We start from the raw sequence: 24,321 nt of genomic DNA, 5'->3' as shown, positions 1-24,321 counted from the left end.
GAACAAAACCCGAACTGTTCATCTAGAGCTCCGGTCAAGGAAGCACAACCACAAAAGTATGCACACGAAGCAGCCAAACGGCTATTCTATAAAGTTACATCCTCTACAGAGAGAATGGTGTGGACAGCAAAACAAATGGAAAAAGTGGAGGGGAGAAGGCATTGAACAGGCAAGTATAGGGACGCTAGCTGAGCAGCTCTCCATGAAATGCTGAAACAACAGCACGGCTGCCAGGGCAATTTTACACCCGAATAGTTTCACACCTCAGCCACCAACCCCATCCAACTCTGAACCTTGAGTCTTCTTGGTGTCTTCATTTATTTTGTGTCAGTGTCCAAGATGTGAGAAGCCAAGCAGTGAGAAACTCGTCCCAAATGTCGCAGGGTAAGCGGTGTGTGAAGCAGACGGGGCGAGCGAGAAAGAGAAAAGCCACTGCGCCTGGATGCACCTTGCTTTCTGTGCAGACAATCCTCTGAGATCTCACAGGAGGGTTGATTTTTGTTTTTTAAGAATACTGCACTTCACATTAGTCTCACAGACAGGAACATATAATAATGATGTACTGATCACTGTTAGTGCTGCAGTGGTGGAAGAAGCATGCAGATACATAAAGCAGTACGGATACGTTAATCTAAAAATACTACATTACAAGTAAAAGTCCTGCACTTAAGATCTTACTAAGATAAAAGTACAGAATAAAATGTACTAAAGTAAATGGTTCTACAATAAAATAGTCTCTGAGACTGATATATTATTATATATGACATTATTAGACTTATTTGTTGTGATATACGTACTGGACAATTTGAAAAGCTTTTGAAATTAAATCAAATTTAAAAAGGGGATATCTTTGGTGGAACGATTCATACATCTGAAACATGAAGATGATTCAAAACAAGGCAGATGTTTTTATAAGGGGTCACCAATAAAAAGGGCCAGAATATCAATTTAATCTTTAAAAATGTGTTGCGCTTTATACAACTTATCACATAGTTGTTTTATGTAAAAAGCTTCATCTGAAAAGTAACTGCAGCTATCATAACAGTATACAAACATAGAAGAATCCCATTATAAAATGTAGTGCAATTGAAATAAAAAAAAGTAGTTAACTACAGGTACCACAAAATGATACTTGATTACAATAATTGAGTTAATGTACTCAATTACTTTCCACCAGTGACGTACCGTAGTTTTGGTATTTTAACAATCAATCAAGTGCAAGCCAATGAACTCTACTGCTAACTCAGAGAAATACAAGACGCTGTGGGATCTCTCACAGGATGAATCCGTGTATATTTAAGTGGAATGTTTTTTCTAAAAAATAACCAATTACAAATATAACTCTGAATGAATTTTGAAAAAAAATGAACAAAAGAGAGGAGTGCTTATGGCTCTGTTCAGCCTGCCCGATGAATACACGGGGAAGATGCCTGTATTCATCAGTGATACGACAGACTCAAATGAAGCCAAAATGTAATAGATAGAGAAAAAAAACAGACAAAGTCAAAGGTGTTAGTAAAATCATTAGAGTACAGAATACAACCACCGGGCTGAAGAAACAATGCACGGAAACACGTTCTTTATAAATAATCTGCTTCATTGGAGATTTACTTTGTTAAAACTATTCCTGTATCTCCATTTCTCCGTAGTATAAAATACTAGAATATAATTGTGTCATATATTACAATGGTGTAAATATCACCATGCAATCCACACATACAAAACAAAATAAATGTTGTGCACGCTGATGCTTTGATTTTTTGATTGCAGTTTTCTCTGCCATCTCAACCTACACAGCCTTGTGCTGTGTGTGTGTGTGTGTATATATAAAAAATACTCCTAAAAATCTATACAAACCTAACCACGATGATCATTGGTGTAAATTTTGATCCTCTCCTCGACACCCTCACAGGTTACTTTTCCAGCCATTATTCTCTCCACTCTCCTATGGCAGGCAGGGCTGCCTGGTGCTGGTGCTTGGGGTGCCAAGTATTTGTGCCCCGACCTTCTGCTCTCTGGACGGAAAGCATCGCCTGCGAGGGGCCAAAGGAGACGGGACACTCGGCTGCCTGGTGTATTATTCATGAGTCGCCCCTGTTGAGTGGGCAGTTATTCAACATCCGAATCCCAGATGTGGTTCAATCTGTGCCCCATTCACTGTCCCAACTGCTGGCCATTGATCACAAGCAAGGTACCCGGGTGCTGAATAAGCGCAGGGGCTTTATGTTATAGGGCTTGAAGTGCCTCACTGATAGCACAGAGATCCATCACTTGCCACTGGAAATGAGCCAGAGTTTGCTCGCCAGAACTGATCGGACAGGCTGAGAGGAGCTATGCAACATTTATTAAACAGGAGTAGCACAGCATGTGGCTGAGATGTGGCATTAATACGTTATATGTAAATTATCTATGGAATGTAGCAAGAGAGCTGCGTGTACGCAAGTAAGCATCTCTGTCTCTGAATCAGATTCCACAGAAGTCAGCTGCATTATATCAATAGAACAAGAAGTACACAGACTCACAGACAGACAGAGAGAAAATACTATGATGAGGTCTCTTACTGAAAGGTGCCAGAGGCAAAGTATCACACTCTAATAGGCATAACACTACTAATGGACAGTTGAGCACACTGAATCATTTGTCCACTCAAATAATCAATCATCAATCAAATATAGGCAGCCAAATGTGGCATGACCACAACTCTTCCCCGTCTGCATTTATCAGGATGATGATCGTCCATCATCGATCATGCTGCAGAATTTCCGTATAATCTGAATTATGAAAAATAATTAGTGTGTCAGTTAGCCTACTCAGACATACAGGAATAATTGTGGTACTTGGTGATACGGTCTACGTAACAATCTTGTGGCCTCAAGAGACCATGTTCAGGTTGCTTTTCCTGTTAATTACATTTTTATAATAATATAACAGTATTAAATCAATTTTACCTTTCAAACCTCACACACTGGATCTTTCTTTTGTTAGCAGGTGACATTTCTGACTAAATCGTGTTCGATAACAAGGAAACAATCTGAGAAGTTTCAACACATTTAAGACCCATGAAAAGTTCACACCGCAGGATGCTGCAAAATGAGTTTGTTTTATAGGAGTGGGTATTTAACTTAATTTAGTATGTATTAAAAATGGCCTCACTCTTTGATCACAGTTATGAATCATCTTCTACATAACATTTCTTGGGACTTTTATAAATAAATCACAATAACTGATTTTCTTATCATTTTAAAGCCCTCTTAGTGCCTCTCAGGACCTCTTTGATGCTGTCAAATTAACATTTTTTTCCAGTATGTTTCTGAGAGGACTGTATTTCGGTTCGTCAGCTCAACAACCTCAGTTCATAAAATAAAAGATTAGCCAAAACTGAAGGTGCCCCAATGAACATCTTTGGTTTATCTACAGTATAAATATGTGATTAAATCATTTATAAAACTTTACAGTCATCAGTCATAAAACCCGTACAACTCAACGGCAAATGTAAAGCCGTGAGCATGAAAAGCATGTGCCTGAGATGACGAAGTGGATTTTTGCCGTCTAAAGCATAATGACGAATAATAGCCTTATCAACAAAGCACAACACATCCCACCATGCTGAGATCTTATCACTGCTCATTTCCTCAGCTCGTGTATTTTCTGTATCTCCGGTGGAAAATGTGTTGTGTGGTTCCCTGCACTCCGCCTGACAACCTAGTCATGTCAAAAGACTCAGGTTTTATGGTAACGGTCCTTTCACAAGACAAGAAAGAAAAAAAAAAGTGGCAGGTGTGAGCAGATGCATCAGCAGTATTTGCAAAAAGTCACCAGATTCCCACAAGGGACATGCTTGTCATTAAAACAAACAAGAAAAGAACTGATGAGTGCATTAATCAGAGTGCGGCCAAGCATCGGTGGTGAGCTGTAGTCCGTGGCGTTCCTCCCCAGGAGCGGCTGCACCTGAGGGAGGGTGGATTAACGCAGCTGCACACGGGAGTTTCTATCTGAAATCTGCCTGAGCTCATCGTTTCTGCTCCTCGCTAAGAGGCTGTGGCTGGATATCAGGCTCAGGCAATCTATTCCCCTGCAGAGCGTTGGCTGACCGACATCAATGCCGTGCATTGTCGAATGATTAATTAAATGCATGCAAGCGTAATCAGATGCAGACATGGTCAGACCTTTGGGACAGCGAACATAGAATTGAAGCTGAATCTAAATTGCAGATTTCTTCTCATTTTCCAATGCCAGCTAGCTTTGCTGTTTTAACAACTTAGCATCACTTTGCACTTGTTTAACTTTGGTGTGATGCAAATCATGCACGGCCATGACTTTTCTTTACAGTCCAGACAAAGACAAAAAAAAAAAAAAAAATGATGACAAAGAGGACTTAAACAAGCCTATGTCTGCTTTTACAGTCAAACATAATACAGTAGGCTGCAGCATCAATATGTTTACATGGACACATAAGAGATGTGGGTGTAGGCTGTGTTATATTGTTTTTATTCCCTCTCCACAGGCGTGCAAAATGTAAATGCCATAGCTTTCAAACGTAAAGCAAAGTCCAGGTTCTGCCTCCATATATTTCATTAACTTTTGTTAATGTAGTTGCTGTGGCTCCAGGGCATTTGCTCAATGCTCAATGTACTTTTGCTGAAATAAGATCCATCAGTCAGCGCGAAAGCAAAAACAGCTTAATTTGCAGAATAAAGGTCATTGGAGCCGTTACTTTTGAGGGGCTTTGACAGAGAACAGTGTTCAAAACAACAAACTCTGGAGAAACAATGCCTGAAAATATTACAGTATACTGAGGCGTTCACTTGTAGTTCTCAAAATCAGTGTCAAGTTGATAACGCTGAGCTGACTATTATGATTTGACCTTGTGAACTGGACCCAACCCACTCATTTTCCTGCACACCGAATACACTGCTTATCTCGATATGCTGCTGGAGACTCCTCACACTGCCAACAACATAATCTGGCCTGTGGAGAAAACTATTTCTCAGCATATGTGCTGATGAGTGTTTCCAAATCTTTTAATTTGAATGTGATTAAGTGATTATTGAGCGTGCATGGGTCCAAACCAGCATCTGATCAAGTGTTAATTGCATTCATTGAATATTTAAAGAACGAATTAGTGTGTCCTCTAAATCCAGCAGATACGTACATTGTACTTAAGCACTGTTTTCGAATAGTCTTTCATTAGGTATAATCTACATTGTGAATGGTTTTAACTGTGTAAAATCACATTCCTATCATGTTTGCCGATAGAACGTGTCCTTGTGAAGTGAGTCTGCCTTCCACAGCCAAACTCTTTTATTAATCAGCAGTAATTAAACGTATCGATTGAGCCAAACATCAGGATTTCCAGTTGAAAGGGTTTACTAGACTGTAAAGTGCACACAAAAAAAACAAATGGACAAGCCACTTATGTGCCTTTGAAGGCGCCGTCGCTTTGGAAGAGCTCAGAAAATGAGACAAAGATGTGTCCGCTCACTTCTCATTAAGTAACGTCAGAATTCACGGCGTCTCTGAGGCAAACGTCGCCCTTGGCTCGACCAAGAGCGGAAGCCACTGAGGCTGAACTGAGTTTCAATTTGTTTTCGAGCAGCATGACCTCTCATCCCAGGAAAAAGTTGTATGAAATGAAATCACAGCTTGAACCAACCCGGCATGGACCACCGGATGGAATACAACAACAACCTACAAGTTGTGATGAATAGACACATTATTAGGAGGGGGAGATAGCTTTAAAGCTCACTGAACATGTTACAGCACTTCAGCAAGTGCATGTCATCCCGGACTGACCGAAGCTATGTGGGTCTGATAAAAAACAAATACATCTAAATGTCTTTTTCACCACTTACATGTTCTGCACGCACAAATAAATATATTTTTGAATTGAATAGATAAACTGATGGATTGAGAAAATTACAGTACTATTTAAGCTAAATAAACAATCGGGTTAGCTGACGATTACATTGTCACAAACGCAGAAAACCAGGTGGTTATTTATGTTGAGAGAAAGTAGGGCAGCAACGACATATAGAAAAGGATTTAGTGGATTTAGTTGACTTGTTTGACAGCCTAACTACACCGACATAAAAGTGATAAATGAAAGAAAATAAAAGCGTGATGAGATCCGTTAGTCCATATTATATGCTATTCTAAAGGCCCACGGTGGTCCAAAATCACAACTGGCTTCGTGTGTTGCTTCAGTGGATTCAAAATAGTTTTACTCCTTAATATAAAAGACAAACATGAGTTTGCATGCATGTGAATTATTTATTTGTGCGTGGGATTTGTGTAGTTATAAAGGAGGGAAAGAAAGAAGGATGTTAAGATTGGGAAGTGATAAAAGACTAAACGAGAAGCCATTATACACCCAGAAACAAAAAGCAAAGCAAAGCAGAATTTTTTGTAAACATGGTCTTATATGTATATCTTGTATTCACAAAGTGTCAGTCACAGGGTCAAAACAAAACCTGCATTGCTGCAGTGCCATGGTACATTTATGATAAATGACTTTATGACAAATTGCTGTAATGCAGGGAACCCATGCAAAGCGAGGGGCTACAGTGTATGCAGCTTCAACAGGGCACAACAACAGTATAGGTCTTCAGTTGCTCCAAGGAAAACAAAGTGCGTGTGTGTGTGTACCTAATGTAACTACAAGTGAAACATAATCTTACAAATGCCACCTTGGTCTGTTTATTTTTTCCACAGAAGGAAATCAACAGCAGTAATGATTTCATTATTAAACCATGGTGCAGATCTGCTCATTGACTAATAGACTAATGCGAGTTTGATCAGCTGCTTTAGCTTGCACTCTGTTGTCATCTAGTGGCTAGAAAATGACATAACATACTGCATGTGGTCTTCTTTCTGGACTGAATGTAAATGTTCATCACAGAAGCTGGATTGCCCTCTCATCCTCGACATTGAAGTACACAGAATTGTGTAAAATGCTGCATGACAAATGCATCTTTGATTAAGACAGACAAAGTGACTTTGGCGTTACACAGGCGTCACTTAAAATCAATCACAATATTAAATCTAATAACTGAATGTGAACCAAGAAATGCAATATTGTGATCAGCTACAGTCAACTACTTATCAGAAACAGTAAAAAAACATTATCGTAAATAATCTGAACTTTTAATGAAGCAGTTCAAACTGATTGCTTATGCGTCCTGTAACACACTTCCACAGCATTAGCATTCACTGCATCACAACAACAGGCTTTTAAACCTCGGTTTCTTCAAACTAATAGTTTTCCTGGCAGAACACGCAGCCTCCGAGCCGTGCAGAGACAACAACAAAAAACACAATACATGTCTGCAGAATTATAAAAGTCTCCGGGATGATACAGCCCTTTTCTTTGGCACAGCACGCACATTTCCATGGGATAGACTCGCCAATAGCCTAATTAAATAGAAAGCACAATTTGTCACATCAACCAGCCAACAGCAGCGCTTTGTATATGCCAAAGGACTGCGCCTCAAGTTACTTCTGTTCATAATACACAAACACAAATATAACAAAAGCCCTATCTCTTTTGACACACATCTGCAAAGCTGTTTATCACCCAGGCAGGGTCGATGGTGGTGACATACCTGCTGCAGCGTCATTAGCCCCCTCTGCAAATGAAATCAAAGCCCTTTTTTCGTTCAGTTTTCGGGGGAAACGCGTATGAACTCACCCTTCGGAGGACTTGAGATTTGAAGTTATCGCCCTCGAGAAAACAGGGTTCAACGGGGATCACTGTGCAACACGGTCTTCCATGTTTAATTAGCGAGAAAGTCAAAAGGTATAGAGGTAGGTTAAAGCAGGTAGTTTGAGGAGTTCAGCGGTTCAGTCCTCGGCGCAGAGCAAGAAGGCATGTGTTGTGAGGGGGAGCCGCAGCTGCTTCCTCCCTCTTCTCTCTCGTCTACTTCACTGGGTGAAGCGCGGCCCACTTTAAACTCTGGTGACGTCATGGACGCTGATGCTGATGATGCATCTCCCCCCCTCTTCTCCGTTACCCCGGCCCCACACACACAAACACGCATCTCTCCTTAGATATAATCCCATAATATTCCCATAACAATTTGTAAGATGTTACACAACTTGGAAAATGCACCTTTAACAGTAAGCTATACCTGTCGGACATATTCCATGAAAGGTTGTCTGTCAGTTTGCCACATGGCTGCAACATTATATGAGGTGAAAGTGGGTAAATTGCCAGGAACAGTGTAATTATTATAATTACATCCTATATTTTTCTGCAAGAGTGAACACTTCAGTTCAACCAGTCAGATCAGGTAAGAAGGTTTTTCTTCAGTATTGAGATGATTGTTCAAACCCACCCGTACTGACATCTGCTCTGACAGATTTAAACTCCAGTTTAGAGATGAAGTTGACTGATGGTTTGCAAAAAGTCTTTGCAAGGTTAGCCTCACACCTCACAATCCCTTTTCCCAGAATTGACACGATCCCCCTTTTGACTTTCCACATGGAAGGTTTGGAAATCTAGCACTGAATCTAGTTTCTCACTGTGACATTTGATGGAGGTATATGTTTCTTACTGGGAGGTCAGAGGCTGGTGTGTGTAGTGAAGAGAACGACTAAGGTAAATGTTCCTTTCTGTGCTATACCTGAAAAACATTTCAAACACCATTTTACAGGATAAGGCTGTTATATATCTCCTGTTGCCAAATAAACCAACAATGAACTGATCCTACTAACAAGTAGGCCTAATGTAGATTAATTCCTCTCTGCCATAGACCAAAAACTAACAAAAACACATCAATGAACCACTCCGTTGCACACTGTGACTTGCTCTTCATTATAATGATCATGAGCACTTTAGTTTGTTTTGAGTCAATCCCAAATATACTGTTCTGCTGCTGTGCAGAGCAACAAATGTGTGCAGCTGAAATTAGTATCCAACACATGCACCTTTTACTCTTGTTTGATTGGCTGAAAACTAACATATCCAAGGCAAAGTAAGCCTTTTTATAAAAGATGAAACTATGTAAGTGAACCTTTTGAAGATATACATCTGCAGCAGGAAAAACAAAGGACAAATGTGCTGCACACAAAGTAGGAAGTCAGAAAGAACTGAGAGACGGACTGAGATATTTTGGGTTTTGGACTTTTCATGTAATTTATTAATAAGAGGAAACATATAGTACAACACAGGTGTAAGAGTTTTGTGCAGTGTTTGAAACTCTTCTGCCTATAGGCACTCTAGCTTCCCTTTTAATTGGGCGCATGCATTTTAATGTATTGACTGTTCTTTTATTCTGTCTTGTATTGATTGTGTGTGTGTGTGTGTGTGTGTGTGTGTGTGTGTGTGTGTGTGTGTTTGCCTGAGTATAATTGAGTGACTTTTATTGCATGATTTCTTGGTTTGTTGTTTGGGTTTTGTTCACCATGTATTATGGGTAAAGCAAAACATTTCATGACGGTATTGTCCACAGCTTAATTGATAAATGTTCAAGATCTAAGAAAAGCACACATCCAGGATAGCTCTCGACACTGAACAGATCTGAAGTCTTCTGCAACACCAATTAACAACTCTGCAGCAACTCAAATCTTCTTATTGGCCCCAGCCCAACTCTGCTGAGCCACAAATCTGTATTCAAATGTAATTTTAAAAATGTTTTCTTAACCTATTACTTTCCAAGATGTACCACTTTTTCACATGTTGCTCAGTGATTATGTGTAGTGTCAAACACCCCAAATCAATTAAAAATCTTTCACACATTATACTCTAAATATAGTCTGATCTGCATTTCATTGCAATTAAAACAGCATTAGAACATGACAAAGATAGTGGAAGAGGAAGTAAAACTGTAAAAACATTTCAAGCATGTATTATGTATAAACTATTAGCCAAATGTAGGCTACTTAATGTATACAATAATACCTTTCCGGTTTTTATATAGGGCTCTTAAGTAATGATTATCTTAGTTATTGATTCTTTGTGATTATTTCCTGAATTAATTGATTGTTTGGTCGGTAGATATCAGAAAATAGTGAGAAATACCCACCAAACCTTCCCAGAGACCTCTAATGCTATGTTGAAATTGCTTGTTTTGTTCACCTGATAGTTCAAAACCACATGGTTATTCAGTTTACTGTGATTCATGACAAGTAGCAAATCCTCACTGGAGCGTCTGTCGATCCACTACTGAGATAATCCACAAATTGTTTCAGCTCTGATTTTGAATATTGTTTAAATTCTAACAATACATCATCATCGTATAAGCTGATGTGTTTTGTGTGTTTTGTATGTTGAATCTTAATTTGTAAAGTAGCCTAACCAGTAACTATTCCTGCAAAATTGACACTGAAATGAACTAAAGAGGCATGAAATGGAAGTACTCAAGTAAAGTGCAAGTACAGCTCAGATGTGTACTTACAGTAAGTACATTAGTTATGTACTTAATAACTTTACAGCACTACATATGAGTAGCTCTCAGGTGGATGCTGTATGTGTCTGTTTGTTTTGGGCAAATTCAACGTAGTCCATGCTGCTAAACCAAACCTGCACTATTCCCGGCGGTGTACCCCACTTGTGTCTCTGTGCTCATGTCTCAATCAGTTACAAGTATTTGTTCTGCCTCACAACAGCTGAACGTTGGACTTTTGTTTTTCGGGCTTTATCAGAAATGTGTTTGCAGCCACATTCGGCGGTCCTCTGTGTGTTGTCTTTGGCACGGCTCCAGATGAACTACATATACTCTGAAGTAAAAGAAGACACAGTTGCCTTTGCTTCTGTATTAGCTCGCTAAGTTATCTTACCCAAACAGAAGGGCCCGGCTCCACCTTCCCGTCGCCACTGGCTAAGGGACATTATGTTCCGTATGAATGAAACATGAAAATTCATTACACCGCCCAAGAATCTGCAAACAAATTATTATTTATTTTATTTTGGTAAAATCGTCTCTTTAAGTTATTTGTATTTTCCCTTCTTGATTTCTCTCTAATTTTCATGAATGTTTTCTTTGACAGCTATCTTTAAGAAGTCTTTAGTCTGCACCTCAGTAGACTCCATTCTAAACAGGAGGGGGCCACTCAGTGATGTGAATTTCATTCTGTAAAAAAGATTAAATTGACCAACACTTGAAGAGGAAGTCTGTGTGTTGCATATGATTACTTTGAGATAAAGAAGGGGATATCAAACAAATGAGATTCAACCACTGAATACAAAGGAACTAGTATGCATATTAATGTAAAACAGTTACTCCAAGCAATGACGTGCAACAGAGTGTCCACTTGTCTACTATAGCTGTCCCATCCTGTGGCTAAATTTGTGTCTTGCACAGATTTGCATGTGTGGGACCCCAACTGTTGGCCTCTCTTGTCAGCCGGCGCAACTGCCTGCTGTTATCGTCTGCTTCAGAAGCTGCCTTCGTGGCCTGCTGTAATCCCCGGCCACAAATCCCTGACTCCCCAAACAAAGTGGTGGTGGATGAGGCAACAAATCCGCAGCATCAAACGAGACATGGCGTATTCTGTTTTTACTGCACTGCTGCTTGTCCTCGATCAGTGCATCTGAGTTTGTTCCTTTTATGTCTCATCTGCTGTCTCCTCATGACCCAGCAACATCTGGGGAGTAACAAGTGGTGGAGTGAAACTCTGAGTGATGGTTGTTGTAATTCTCAGTGATTTCTGACCCTTTTGCCTTTCCTCTTCTGGCAGTTAAAGGATCAGTCCATCCAAATCATTTCAAACAGAAGACACTAATTGAAAGAATGGCTTGAAAAGAAATTTAGATATTTTCATGTGCACAATAGGAAATGTTGAAGACATAGCATTCACAAACATTCAATTTACAGCTGATCAGCTAAATAATCATTCTGTATACAACCATGGATTCAGATAAGGATACTGCACCGGCTACACACAGTGTGTGTATGTGTGTGTGTGTGCGTGTGTGTGTGTGTGTGTAAGTGGCACACACACACTGTGTGTAGGCACAGACCGCTTAAACTATTGTTTGAGAGTTACATAAGTGTAGACCATAAGCATCGCAATATTGCAATACAGCAACCAGGTGCTACAACTGTGTAATTATTTTTAATTATGTTTAACATTAACAAACGTAGAAGCGGGAAACCAAAAAACACTATAATATAAGGCTGTTTATTTCAAGTTTGACAGCAAAGATGAATGCCTCCCTTTGAGATTGAGGCAAAATCTGATTGGTAGGTGTGAGAAGTGTGATTGCTCATCAACTGAGTTCGAAGCAGAGAGAAAAGAATATTTGATTTCTGCTGCCACTATACATTAAATTGGAGATGATGGTCATTTATTTTGTGGCTTTGAAAACTGACATTTTGGAGCTACATCTGTGGATAATCCACAGACCTCACAGTCCACAGTTTTCATTCAAATATGTTGACAACAAGGTGGATCATCCCCAGAGACACTGACTCTGGAAAGAACTGTTGCTGCGGAGATCCTAGACATGATAAGATATAAGGAACAAATACAAGAAAAAGACCCTGCTTTGAATAATAATTTGAGTCTGATAGGGTTTTGTCCACATAAAGGACTCAATCGCTTTGTTAAAAAAAATCTTCAAATTTAATTTGCTCCTCCACTCTCATCGAAAAATCCAGAATCTCTATTAAAAGACTATTGGACCCAAGATTTCAGTGTGTGAAATAAAAACTCTTTTATTCCAGCAGCTTTTATAAAAATAAAGGCTGCTGGACCAGGACTTACAAAACGAGACATCACAAAAGCGTGCTCGTTCGTACGCATCAGATTAAAGATGAGCACAGAGACGCTTTCCCCCTTCAGCACATGAATGTGTAAACAAACTCGGTGGAACTCCAACTGAAGAAATATAACCAATACTCATTTTTGATTGGAGGAGAAGTATAAGTAATTTTCCAAAGTTTAGCTTAACACAAGTTAAATTGCATTGATCTCATGTGTTTTGTGATGTAGGAGAATTCTCAGTGACGGATTCATCTCAAAACCTCATGGGTAAATGAAACCGATCAATAGAAGTAAACAAATAACATCAAATACAGTAGTTTCCTGATTTGATCGTTTTTTTCGTGCTCCCGACAAGAGATGTTATTAAGTGATGACTCTAACTTGAACTCAAACATGTCTCGGAGAACATTAGGATGCAAAAAGGATGCCAGCAGTTAAATCGACGCCTCCATAAACTTTTGCTTTGTTAATGGTGCGGTGCATATGCATTGATAATGGAGTTATTTGTGGCAAAAATCAATGGGCTCAAAGGTGCAGGGAGCCTGCAAGGGAGCATTTGAGACAGCATAAACATTACTTCCATAACCACTTTAAAAGTCTGGCGTCATATTGTGTATGTAAAGATTCATTAACATTTTACATTTACCCAACTTGGAGTTAGTTGGAGGGGAGGGAAGGGAAGGGTGTTGTTTACATAATATAATACAGATTCCAAGTTGAATGAACTGTAATGCTGATTCACTCTTTTGTACTGTCTGTCGTCGTCTCTGTATTTTATATACATATACAGTATATGGTTTTTGATGATATTATTTTAAACTCCAATATGATGTAGCCTGCTTCTACAAATGTGTAAAATAAAGGAATGAATAACTGGAACACCACCGAGCATGTGAGACCCCTTACTTACAGATCAAATATGGTGGAAAAAACATTCTTTTTGAGAGTATAGATCAGTGGTTCCCAACCATGTCAGCTTTTATACAATATCTACAGTTCTTGCAGCTCCTAGACCCCGAGGAAGGAAAACCACTGGTGTAGATGTTTTATGGTCCATTGGGGGGACCGGGATTGTAGTCAGGTCTGATATGCTTGAGTGCCCACAACCCAATTTGTCAAAAGCAACTTAGAATTCACATGGTTCCTGTTCATGGGCTCGAGACAGGACATGACCAATCTTTCCTCTCTGTCAGTCTTGGTTTATGGAGAAAAAGATGATTTTGGCAGTAAGATGCCTTTGGTAAACCAGACACGGCTCAGTGGCCTTGTGTCTGTCAGGACAATGTGTAGAGACTTCAGAGCAGATTGTGAAAATGGCAGCCAGTTTCAAGTTGGGCTTGATGACTAATCTGCAGGGTACGGTTAGGCTGACAGCTGACACATCATTCACTAAAAAGGACGGACGGTGATGGGCTCCTGTCCAACGTGTGAAACCATTCATAGGTGGTTTTGATTCATCTTTTACACAGAGGTCGAACAGCCTGACTGATACAGTATGTGTCCTACATTAAAGAGATCGGGAAGTCTAATAAATTCATACATTCTGTTCAAATCGTTGAACATCAGAGATTAATCCTAATAGAACTGAAAGTGTATAAATGGTCAGCAGGGCATTGATGGAAAAGGAGAAGGAAGTTTGGATTGTTGAGCATAAGTCTGAGTTCCTGTAAAAAATCAAACCGTGTTCAAAATATAAAAAAAGAATCATCAACAGCTTATTTTAATCCTCTCAACAGCCACAGAGAGTGTCAACAATAATAAAAGATACCAAATGTGTGAAGGGAAGTATTAAAGAAGGGAGGGAATTGCTGCGGGTGAAATCAGACACTGGATCCTTTGTGATTTGGGACTGAAATACAGAGCCTGCACAGAAACTCCTCACAGGATTTATTGTTTCATTTGAGGTTGTTTTGCATAAAATGGTGACTTAAATGATGTATGTTTATTGTCCATGGATCATAAATGTATTCCATCATAATTATATACAAATTACATTAAGTCAATCACGTAAAGTGGCCTTCAAATGTGTTCACATGAGTCTCCTTCATTAAAAAGAGTTACACTATTCGCATACAAATTACACACAACTCATGAAAGTAAACTCAGATTTGATGCCCTTCACATTTAATTTTATTAGGACATTCTTTTTGGCGTTTGATGTTATTCTGGATTTTGGATAATTAAACATTTAAGGGAATATAATGGTGGGATGAGAGATCCTAAATAAAATATTAGATTCTCTGAGAAATATACAGTTTTCAGCTTTTTTTATATTGCTTTGATTTTCCTCATTGTTATTCAAAACATCCAAATGTGCATCTAATTTCTTTTGATCCACATGAAAACATACAGTTTTGGCCTAACGTTATTGACTCTGTCAAGACAATCTCGTAGCTTTTAGAATGAGGAAAGCAAAGTTAACACACCGTTGAGCATTCATACTCCAACACCATATTTTATTCTTTACTCCACTACATCTGTGTGTCACGTTGCAGTTACCAGTTACTTTGCAGGTTCAGATTAATAACACAAAATATTATCCACAAATAAATTATGATGTAGGCTATCATTTTGGATAAATATAAGACATTATTGATGCTTTGATACAATTTGCAACTTACCCAGCAGTATGTATAGTAAAGTAGAGGCATAAAACATTCACGTTTTTTTTTTATATATCAGTGAATTAACAATTACAATGCAATTATATAATTTGCATTATTCTGTAACGGCCCATTCTGCATAGTGAGTATTTTAAATTGTTGTACTTAGTATATTTTGATGCTAATACTTTTTACTTGTAACGTAGTATTTCCACACTGGGGTATTGTTACTTTCATCTCCACCGCTGCTGGTAATACCACCCATCACCAGCAGAGGGGGCGCTGTCCCAAGCACAGCCATGCTGTCCGGAAGACGAATGTAAATATTTTTGTGACGCTGCATCTCCCCCCGTATCCTTCACATCCACCCATTAACAGGAACATCAGCGCCTCCAGCTCATGGCTGCACAGCTGTGTGTCTTATTCTGTCAGTCTCTGTCGAGTAACCTGACTGAGTCCTGTTGACACCAGAGCTCTTCTTCTCCGGGGTTTCCATTCATTCTGCTGGAGCTCGTGTCCTTCTGCAGCGGCTTCTTGTTGTGTCCAACATGCAGAAGAGAAGGAAGCCGGAGCCGATCCAACTCAACCCGATCCCCGATGGAAACACTATTAACGGTACCGGAGCCACAGAGTGAGTGTCAATATGCATCTGCTGCTGATGTGCAGACTAGAGAATGGGTAATATTGATAAGAGCTCTCTGATCGATCGTTTATGTCGGATTTACGTTCAATAAATATGCTATAAAGGCTCGTGAGAACTGCAGTAACATCGAGATAACTAATTTACTGTGTGTGTAAAGCTTTTGTCTTCTGTTTAATATGAGACACAGGTGTGTGTGTGTATGTGTGTGTGTGTGTGTGTGTGTGTGTGTAGGTGTAGGTGTGTGTGCCTGCGCGCGCCCACGCACTGGTTTACACTTTCATTGTAATCATTCATATATTGAGATGTTTTTCATAAAACGAATAACTCATTATAAGTTCCAAAATAGTGTAATCTTTAAATATATCTTATTTAATTAAAGACCACAACCTCTAGCTTAAATTGACATCTTCAATCAGCACTGTCAGTCAGACTAGATGTCCAAAAACACAAAGCATTGTTGCTTGACAAATGACACACACGATTAATCAATTGTCATAATATTTGCAGATTCAATTTCTGTCGACCAATGCCAACAAATAATCAATTATCAAGGTTTTTTTGTTGATCAACTAATCGTTCCATGTAGCTACTGGCTTACACTAAATATTGCAGCTGCGAAAACTTTCAAAGAAATGTGTCATGAACAAATTATTGTTTTGCTTGCTTTCATGAACACATTCAGATGACATCATAGCCACAGCAGACATTTTGGCATGTCATAGCAGGAAAAGCACATCTGTAATTATTAACTTTATGACTGCATTCCACCTAGCTGAGCTCCATCCTGCGCGCTGCTGGTGTGACACTTGATGGAACTGAGCCATCGTTAACGAAATTAGTATCACCTGTGTGTCCGCCATGAAACGGCTCTAAAGTGTACGCAGCTCTCAGGTCACCTCCTCGTGGTGTCATGGTGTCCACTCTGTGTGGACAGTGGTTAGTCAGAGATTGACCTTTGCAGGGAGGCAGCGTGTAGAATAGTATTTCTGTGTGCTGAAGAAGTTCCGCGTCGGCCTGTTCCCACCACCGTTAGACACGAACACAGTGATGGAGATGTTAAATTGTTGTGACTCCGTGCTCTTGTTCTCAGTTCACAGAGAAAAGCGGTCCAGCAACAAGCTGCAGGATGAGAATTACATAACATGTCATCCCCTCCTCGTGATGGCTGCTTTTCTGATGTGATGTAGAGGTGGAATCTATTTCATTGTTTCATCATGAGATCATACATCTGGAGGCCATTTATGTCTTCTGCAATGAATTACTTCAAAAGCAATAGACTCAAATATAATTTGTCACTTTCGTAAGATCAGCATTTTAGTTCAAATTCATAGAGCTGCAGAATTACTTTCAATAAATCTGCCAACTATTTTCTGGATTTGTCGAGTATTCGTTTGGCCTATGTAACGTCAGAAAACAGGGACACATTCGTAGAGCTTGGTGACGTCTTCCAATTGCTTTTTTTTGACTGACCGACCAAAACACAAAGACGTGCAGCTTATTATTGTTCGAGACAGAAAAACGGCAAATTCTACAATTGAAGAAGCGAGAAGCCTCACAGCAGGAGTTGTGCCTTGGCTTTGTTTTTATATGACATAATGTTTGGCTGGAGCTGAGCTGTAACGGGCGAAGAGCAGCATGTCGGGATGAAGCAACAATCAGGGACTCTGAATCCCATATTTATTCAAGTCTCTGAGGGAACTCACAATGTCTGTGTGTAATACTGCTGTATTGTGCACAGTGCCTGTCAGACTGACACGCCGCTGACAGAGAACCATGCTGCATCACTTTTCCATGGAAAGACAGTTTTATCTGCGTCCACACGCTCAGCTGTCTGAGGCTCTGAGGGAAAACAAATCCCTTTTCAGGCCAGTGATGGTCGATGACAGGTCTGCAGGCACACAATTGTCTCTCACACTCTGGACACATTTTGTTCCTTAACATTGCATTAAAACCAAACTCCTCTGCACCCGCAAGAAAAAGGAATGGGGGTTCGATTTGTGATAGTTATGCAGTTACATTTCAAGTTAAATTTTATTTAGATAATGATGAAACTGTATGTCAGATACCACAGGAACCAAATACGTTTTACAACCAATAGGCATCTGAACTCTATGTATTATGGAGAAGTTGTATGCATAGCCACCAACAAAGTCTAAATGTCAAACAGGACAAATTGTAATATTTCCTAATTTTCCTAATTTTAGCTGTTCAGGGGCTTCAAGGAACCAAAAGGTGGAAGGGTTGTTATTTGTGGAGAGCTGGAGCTTTGCCAAACATTTGCAGACCAGTGAAGGGGAGGACTGCATTTAAAGAACCAGGCTTCTTTGCTCCACATGTGGTCTAATAGGATGGGTGTGTATGTTTTTGGCTTGGAGATTGGAGGAAGAGGCATATGTGGGTCTGGGAGCTAGACTTTTAATGGCAACAAAATCAACAAATTATGCTCCCTAATGGCTGCAGCTGTCCAATGGTGTCTGCAGTTTGTCAGGACAGGTGCTTTGTATTTTGGCTGATTCCCAGCTTACACCTTCATCATTCTTATTGGTACACTGAGCTTAATGACCTCATTTAATTATCAGTGTGTACTCCATCCAAAAGGCCCTTTTCACAGCAGACATTTTGATTTGTCAGGTGTTACTTTTAACATTATAGATGTTCTGTTTAAATGGTAAACGGACTGTACTTGTATAGCGCTTTTCTAGTTATCCGACCATTTAAAGTGCTTTAAATCTACATGTCATCATTCACCTATTCACACCCATTCATACACTAATGGCAGGGGCTACCATGCAAGGTGCCACCCGCACATCAGGAACAGCCTTTTGGGGTTAAGTGTCTTGTCCAAGGACACGTCGACATGGACTAGGGGAGCCGGGGTTCAAACCGCCGATCCTCTGATTGAAGGACGACCCTGCTCTACCACTGAGCCACAGTCTTTTAAGTGTCCCAGTAGGCCGTGAAAGCAAACCAGGCAGGAGCGTTAGAGTGAAACCGCTAAATGGAAATTAACCAGCATTCATTTAAACATCTGCACCTGTGATTTTACTACTGTGACATGTGTTCTGTAAAAAACGTATCGTACCGTAATGGTCCCGGATCACATCCAGTCTCATAATACAATACCAATATTATAGCTTCAACTAAAGAAAACCCAGCCGCTGTTGTGAATAGAATGAGGGACAAAATGATCAGAACAGATGCATAAATCAGCACATTATTTGGAATTTGGACCAGCACACAGGAGGATCTGATGCTCATATAGCAGCACAGGTGTTGCATATTGGGTGCAGAAGAGCTTAATGCAATCGATGAGCCTCTTATTGAAACCAGACTATTCTACTCTGGTGAAAAGGAATTACAGCCTGCAAAATGCTCTCTCAGCGTGAAATGGCTGGCAGCCATGGGAGTAGTGTACTGAGTGGCCCACATAATGCCAGCCAAGCATGTAATATTATCGGAGGAGATCTGAGAACAAATAAAAAACAACCTGTTCTGGACAGACCTCTTCAGGCAATTTGCCATTTGCTAAACTCCTGGGTGAGATCCTAATATCACCTGAATTCAAACGTACAGAATAGGCCTGCATCTTTATAGCTTCGTTATTCAGAAACATGTTGTGGTTCATTCTTTTGCATAGGCGTGTTGTGTTTAGAGAACTGAATGTGCAAAAAGAAAATGAATGATTAACCCATAGCACATATTTGACCATAGTTTGAGATGCTGGTTCCTCTCTGGTTGGATGACACTTACTTTATCCTGTTTTACCACAAAGGAATCGCTACTTATGTACTCTAGACCATTTCACCACTATAAGCGTAAACATTCCAAATATGTCCCAGGTTATTTCCTGTTGCAGTAATATTATGTGAATGACATAAACTGTCAGGAAGTAAAAATGGACCAAAGCTGTTGCGTAGCAATGCAAATGTGCCAGAGATATGCACGCTTGGTTGTAAAAGCATTAATTCCCTTCACTTTAAACACTGTGAGTGATGCCTTGCCTGTGCTACATCAAACTATACTATTCATGAAGTCAGTGTTGGAAAAGCTACAATCAAAGTCTGTATTAAACAAGCAAGGGTGTAACGATGACCTATTTCCCTTGTGAACATGTGAACCATGTTATAGGTTTGTTGGGAAAACAGCAGATTCACGGCAGCCTTAAAGGGAGGCCTCACAACTGCAGCCTCTTAAATTGATCTGGTTTGATTTATTTCCTGTTTAATAACCAATAAAGTCTCAGAAGCCACACTGCTAAAACAGCGATGCCATCTTCTTTCTGGTGCTTTGTGGCAAACTGTGGAAATATTGTGTGTTTTGCATTTAAACTCCACTAGGTGTCCTTGGGCATTGTGTGGGTGTGGATGGAGCACAAAAGGCCGGCATCGTGCTCACTTCGTCCAGCGGGGGGGGGAGCAGTGTGTAGCTGTTGTAGTCCCTCACACTTACGTATTGTGTGGAGTGTGTTTCAGGCTGTTCTCAGTATCTCCAGCCTCCTCCACCTCCAGCTTTTGTCGACAAAGCGCCCACGCTGCCCACAGCCACCTCGAAATCAGCACTTCGTCTCCATGGATATGCAGGACTTCTGTCAAAAATAAAAGCACTTAAAGCCTCTCGTTGCTGTGTAGTGGAGCGGCAGAGAGAAGAGCCCACTTCCCTGCCATAGCTGCTCTCCACTGAGTCGTGATTAATATTCAAAGATGAAAAAAAAGCATAATTACCCCTGAGCAAGAAGAAAACCATCGTATTATCATCAGATAAGGGTGCAAATATGAAAGACACTTAAATTACAAAATTACAAATGTTAAAAGCTAAAGATGGAACAGCTTGCAGGCATATGAAATATCCTCACATGCTTTTGTTTTATTCTTTAGCTTTGCATTATGAAACCCAGAAATACTCATTTGTGCCTCGTTTCCGTTAGTCTGCATCAACAGAAATCCACTCGTTGGTTTTGTCCCTGTTTACATCTAACCAGTTGAATTAACATGGTGACTCATTGGTCTTTACATCACCTTCTATTCAAGGTAAGCAAAAAGGCTTTGACTGGCTTTGAGTTGCAGTGCTGCAGTGTTTGGAGACAGTGGAGTGGGAGGTGAAGAAGAGGTCAAACGGCAGCGTTTCAGAAGCGTTTTGCTCCACAATTGATTTCTCAAGGAAATGCATTGCCATGACAACAGCACCAGGCGAGCGGCAGGCGAGCGCCGTCAGCGCTCGGAGGATCTCTGAGCTTCCTCACACGGATCTGGGAAGAAACTCTTAAACACACCCTGTAATTGTTATTTATTCCCCCAAATAACGTGTGCTAGCTGTCATACGAAGCTCTATCTTTTCTCCGAGGTTTCAATAACATGAGTACTTCCGGGAAAGAACATCCGCAAAAGTTCCGTCTGAATGGGCTCAAGGCCCTTTCTGTTTCCAGAATACATTAATAATATATCATCTTTCTCTCCATCTTCTTTCTCAGAACTAATTTGGAGGCACTGCAGAAGAAACTAGAAGAGCTTGAGTTGGATGAGCAGCAGCGGAAACGCCTGGAGGCCTTTCTGACACAGAAGCAGAAGGTGGGAGAGCTGAAGGACGATGACTTTGAGAAGATCTGTGAGCTGGGTGCCGGCAACGGAGGAGTCGTCTTCAAGGTCTCCCACCGACCCTCTGGCCTGATTATGGCGAGGAAGGTAAGCTGTGGCCCTGAAGGTTTGTCGTAGGAAGGGCTTAAAAGCTTTCAGAAAGCCACTCTGCCTAAACTTTATCTGGTAGAGATGTGTACCAAGGAACTGCATACATGATGTATAATGAACATAGTTCTCTTCTTCAGTATGTCAGACAGGCAATGTTTTTTACAGGCATCATCAATGTTTGCAGTCAAATTTGTCATTTTCCAGTATTTTGTGAACGTAAAATGTGGATTAATGAAACGAGTCTGTCACAACGTCAAAGAGCCACTGTATATCACACAAGATACATGCAGTCATGTTAAAGATTTCTTTCCTCATGATCATTTTTACATTTTAACACAAGTAGTATATAATGTTCTGTAGAGATTGAGTCTCCCAGTATTTATGCTCCATGTGATATGAGAAGATAAATACAACCTGATGTCTGCTGTGTTCCAGCTGATCCACCTGGAGATCAAACCAGCCATTAGGAACCAGATCATTAGGGAGCTGCAGGTGCTGCACGAGTGTAATTCCCCCTACATTGTGGGCTTCTACGGAGCTTTCTACAGCGACGGAGAAATCAGCATCTGCATGGAGCATATGGTACTCATCTTTAATAAGTTCTGGCTCCCAGTGTGTTTATACAGCATTTACTTTGAGTGCTGCTTTACAGACGGTGCCGACGGTGTCTGCCATGTTTTTTCCTTCCATGTAACTCATTAGTATTGAGAGAAACTCACTTTTGTTTAAATGATTTTAAACTTAAATGAGTGCTTTCAGTAGATGCTCTCCATATTTCCCTTCCCTGCTGGCTGTAGGACGGTGGCTCCCTGGACCAGTCGCTGAAGAAGGCGGGCAAGATCCCAGAGCAGATCCTTGGCAAAGTCAGCATCGCTGTGGGTAGCTCCAACACCTCGACTGCCAGTTCCGTGCTCCGATCGTCCCACTACAGCTATATTTGTTTTGTTTTTGGATAGAAAACTTGGGTCATCACTGAGCTAATACACACTGTGTCTTTTAAATATTCTAAAATGATACTACGCTGATAAGCAATATTTCTCTTTCCAGGTCATTAAAGGGCTCTCCTACCTGAGGGAGAAACACAAGATCATGCACAGAGGTCATTAACTATTTAATTTACTAAAAGATGTTATAAGGTTTTTGCCTTTACAAGAACTTTACTAATTAATTAATGAAGACTGTGTGCTTCAGAGTATTGAAATCCCTATTTCACATCTTTGTTGCACATATGAATGATGAAATTAAATGTGACAGACACACAGTGCACGACATGCACCGGGCCTTTGCAGCAGCCTGTTCTTTTGTGCTTACTGTTCCGTGTTAAATATTTGCACCGCCATGTCCTCCTAAACATACCGCATGTCCCTCTTTCAGACGTCAAGCCTTCTAACATCCTCGTGAATTCCCGCGGTGAGATCAAGCTGTGCGACTTCGGAGTGAGCGGACAGCTCATAGACTCCATGGCCAACTCCTTCGTGGGCACCCGCTCTTACATGTCGGTGAGTTCAAATGGATGACACTTTCCTGCTGCTGTCATACACACATTAGCCTTTACGATTCCTGTTACAATTGAAGCGTCAGATTTAATGTGGTTGGCAACTAGCGTTCCCAATTTTGATGACTCAGAAATGAACTAGGACGAGCTTTATACACAGGCTTCACGTCAAGTGGGCCAAACATCTTTTCAGCATGGACAGGTGTTTAAAGTTAGCCCTGCACACTGCACTGGAACATGCAACAATCAAAAATATCACAAACTGTTAGCAATGAATTTGTTTTTAGCCTGTCTTTTTCTATGTTTTCTAATTATACAATCCACTCATGGTTGTAGTAGTGATACAATTGCATGTGTGTTGTGCAGCCAGAGCGTTTACAGGGAACCCATTACTCTGTTCAATCGGACATCTGGAGCATGGGTCTGTCCCTGGTTGAAATGGCAATTGGGCGCTTCCCTATCCCACCGCCTGATGCTAGAGAACTGGAAAAGATTTTTGGCTTCGCAGTAGAAGGGGAGGCAGCCTGCAACGAGTCCTCCCCAATGCCACAACCCCCCGGGCGACCAGGCAGCTGTAAGTCTGACACGACGCTGGTTTGTCCTGCGATTCTGCAGAGTGGCCTTTTCTAAATATTTATAAAGGGTCTGCTGAAATAGTTCACACAGAAATCAATGACGGCATTGTGATGAAGTGGCATCTATTAGTGACCTTGTGTGATGAGTGCAGAGGATGCAGTAAATTATTAAAGAAGCTGAAATTATTATTTTCCCCTCCAGCTTACGGACCTGACAGACCACCAATGGCTATATTTGAGCTGCTTGATTACATAGTCAATGAGGTGAGTGTGCCCCTCATACGACCACATCCTAACATGAACATACCTTTGCCACCAGTTTGATCCAATCGGTGCTGACTTCATATTTACATTTTCAGCCTCCACCAAAGCTGCCTGGGATATTTAGCTCTGAATTTCAAGACTTTGTGAACAAATGGTATGTAGGAGAAATAAATTCACAAACACCATTGGAATATCCACGTCTGCCCGTCGGGCTTGCTGCCACCTAGTGCTTTTAAAATGCACTACGCTCTGTCTCCATTGCAGTTTGATTAAGAATCCTGCAGAGAGAGCGGACCTGAAACAGCAGATGGTGAGTGTTCAATCTTATCAGCATGCTCATTCCCTGAATGTCTTT

General features: G+C 40.5%; 2 protein-coding genes across 10 annotated transcripts in view; one reads left to right on the top strand and one right to left on the bottom strand.

Annotated features, from left to right (window-relative positions):
- The window catches only part of megf11 (multiple EGF-like-domains 11), a 68,428-nt gene extending 60,530 nt beyond the window's left edge, over positions 1-7,898 (bottom strand). For all 9 annotated transcript variants that reach the window (XM_031858166.1, XM_031858218.1, XM_031858159.1 and 6 more), the window contains exon 1: positions 7,688-7,898. The gene's annotated coding sequence lies outside the window, so the exon portion shown is untranslated. The remainder of the gene's footprint in view (positions 1-7,687) is intronic.
- Positions 7,899-15,649: 7,751 nt separating this feature from the next.
- map2k1 (mitogen-activated protein kinase kinase 1) lies at positions 15,650-24,221 on the top strand. The gene is made up of 9 exons (XM_031866217.1): positions 15,650-15,939; positions 21,419-21,629; positions 22,068-22,214; positions 22,430-22,507; positions 22,680-22,731; positions 23,007-23,131; positions 23,494-23,701; positions 23,905-23,966; positions 24,062-24,221. The coding sequence occupies exons 1-9, from the start codon at positions 15,857-15,859 to the stop codon at positions 24,191-24,193; spliced, it is 1,098 nt and encodes a 365-aa protein (XP_031722077.1). The 5' UTR covers positions 15,650-15,856; the 3' UTR covers positions 24,194-24,221.
- The last annotated feature ends 100 nt before the right edge of the window (positions 24,222-24,321 follow it).

The sequence above is a fragment of the Anarrhichthys ocellatus genome, unplaced genomic scaffold (assembly GCF_004355925.1).
Source record: "Anarrhichthys ocellatus isolate YVR2014 unplaced genomic scaffold, GSC_Weel_1.0 scaffold2, whole genome shotgun sequence".
NCBI lineage: Eukaryota > Metazoa > Chordata > Actinopteri > Perciformes > Anarhichadidae > Anarrhichthys > Anarrhichthys ocellatus.
The sequence above is the reverse complement of the archived record's forward strand: the minus strand, read 5'-3'. Positions and strand labels throughout refer to the sequence as shown.

Coding starts and splice junctions, on each gene's coding strand:
- map2k1 (XM_031866217.1), top strand. CDS start 15,857: ATGCAGAAGAGAAGGAAGCCGGAGCCGATCCAACTCAACCCGATCCCC. Junction 15,940..21,418: donor AACGGTACCGGAGCCACAGA/GTGAGTGTCAAT, acceptor CTTCTTTCTCAG/AACTAATTTGGAGGCACTGC. Junction 23,132..23,493: donor GCACCCGCTCTTACATGTCG/GTGAGTTCAAAT, acceptor TGTGTTGTGCAG/CCAGAGCGTTTACAGGGAAC.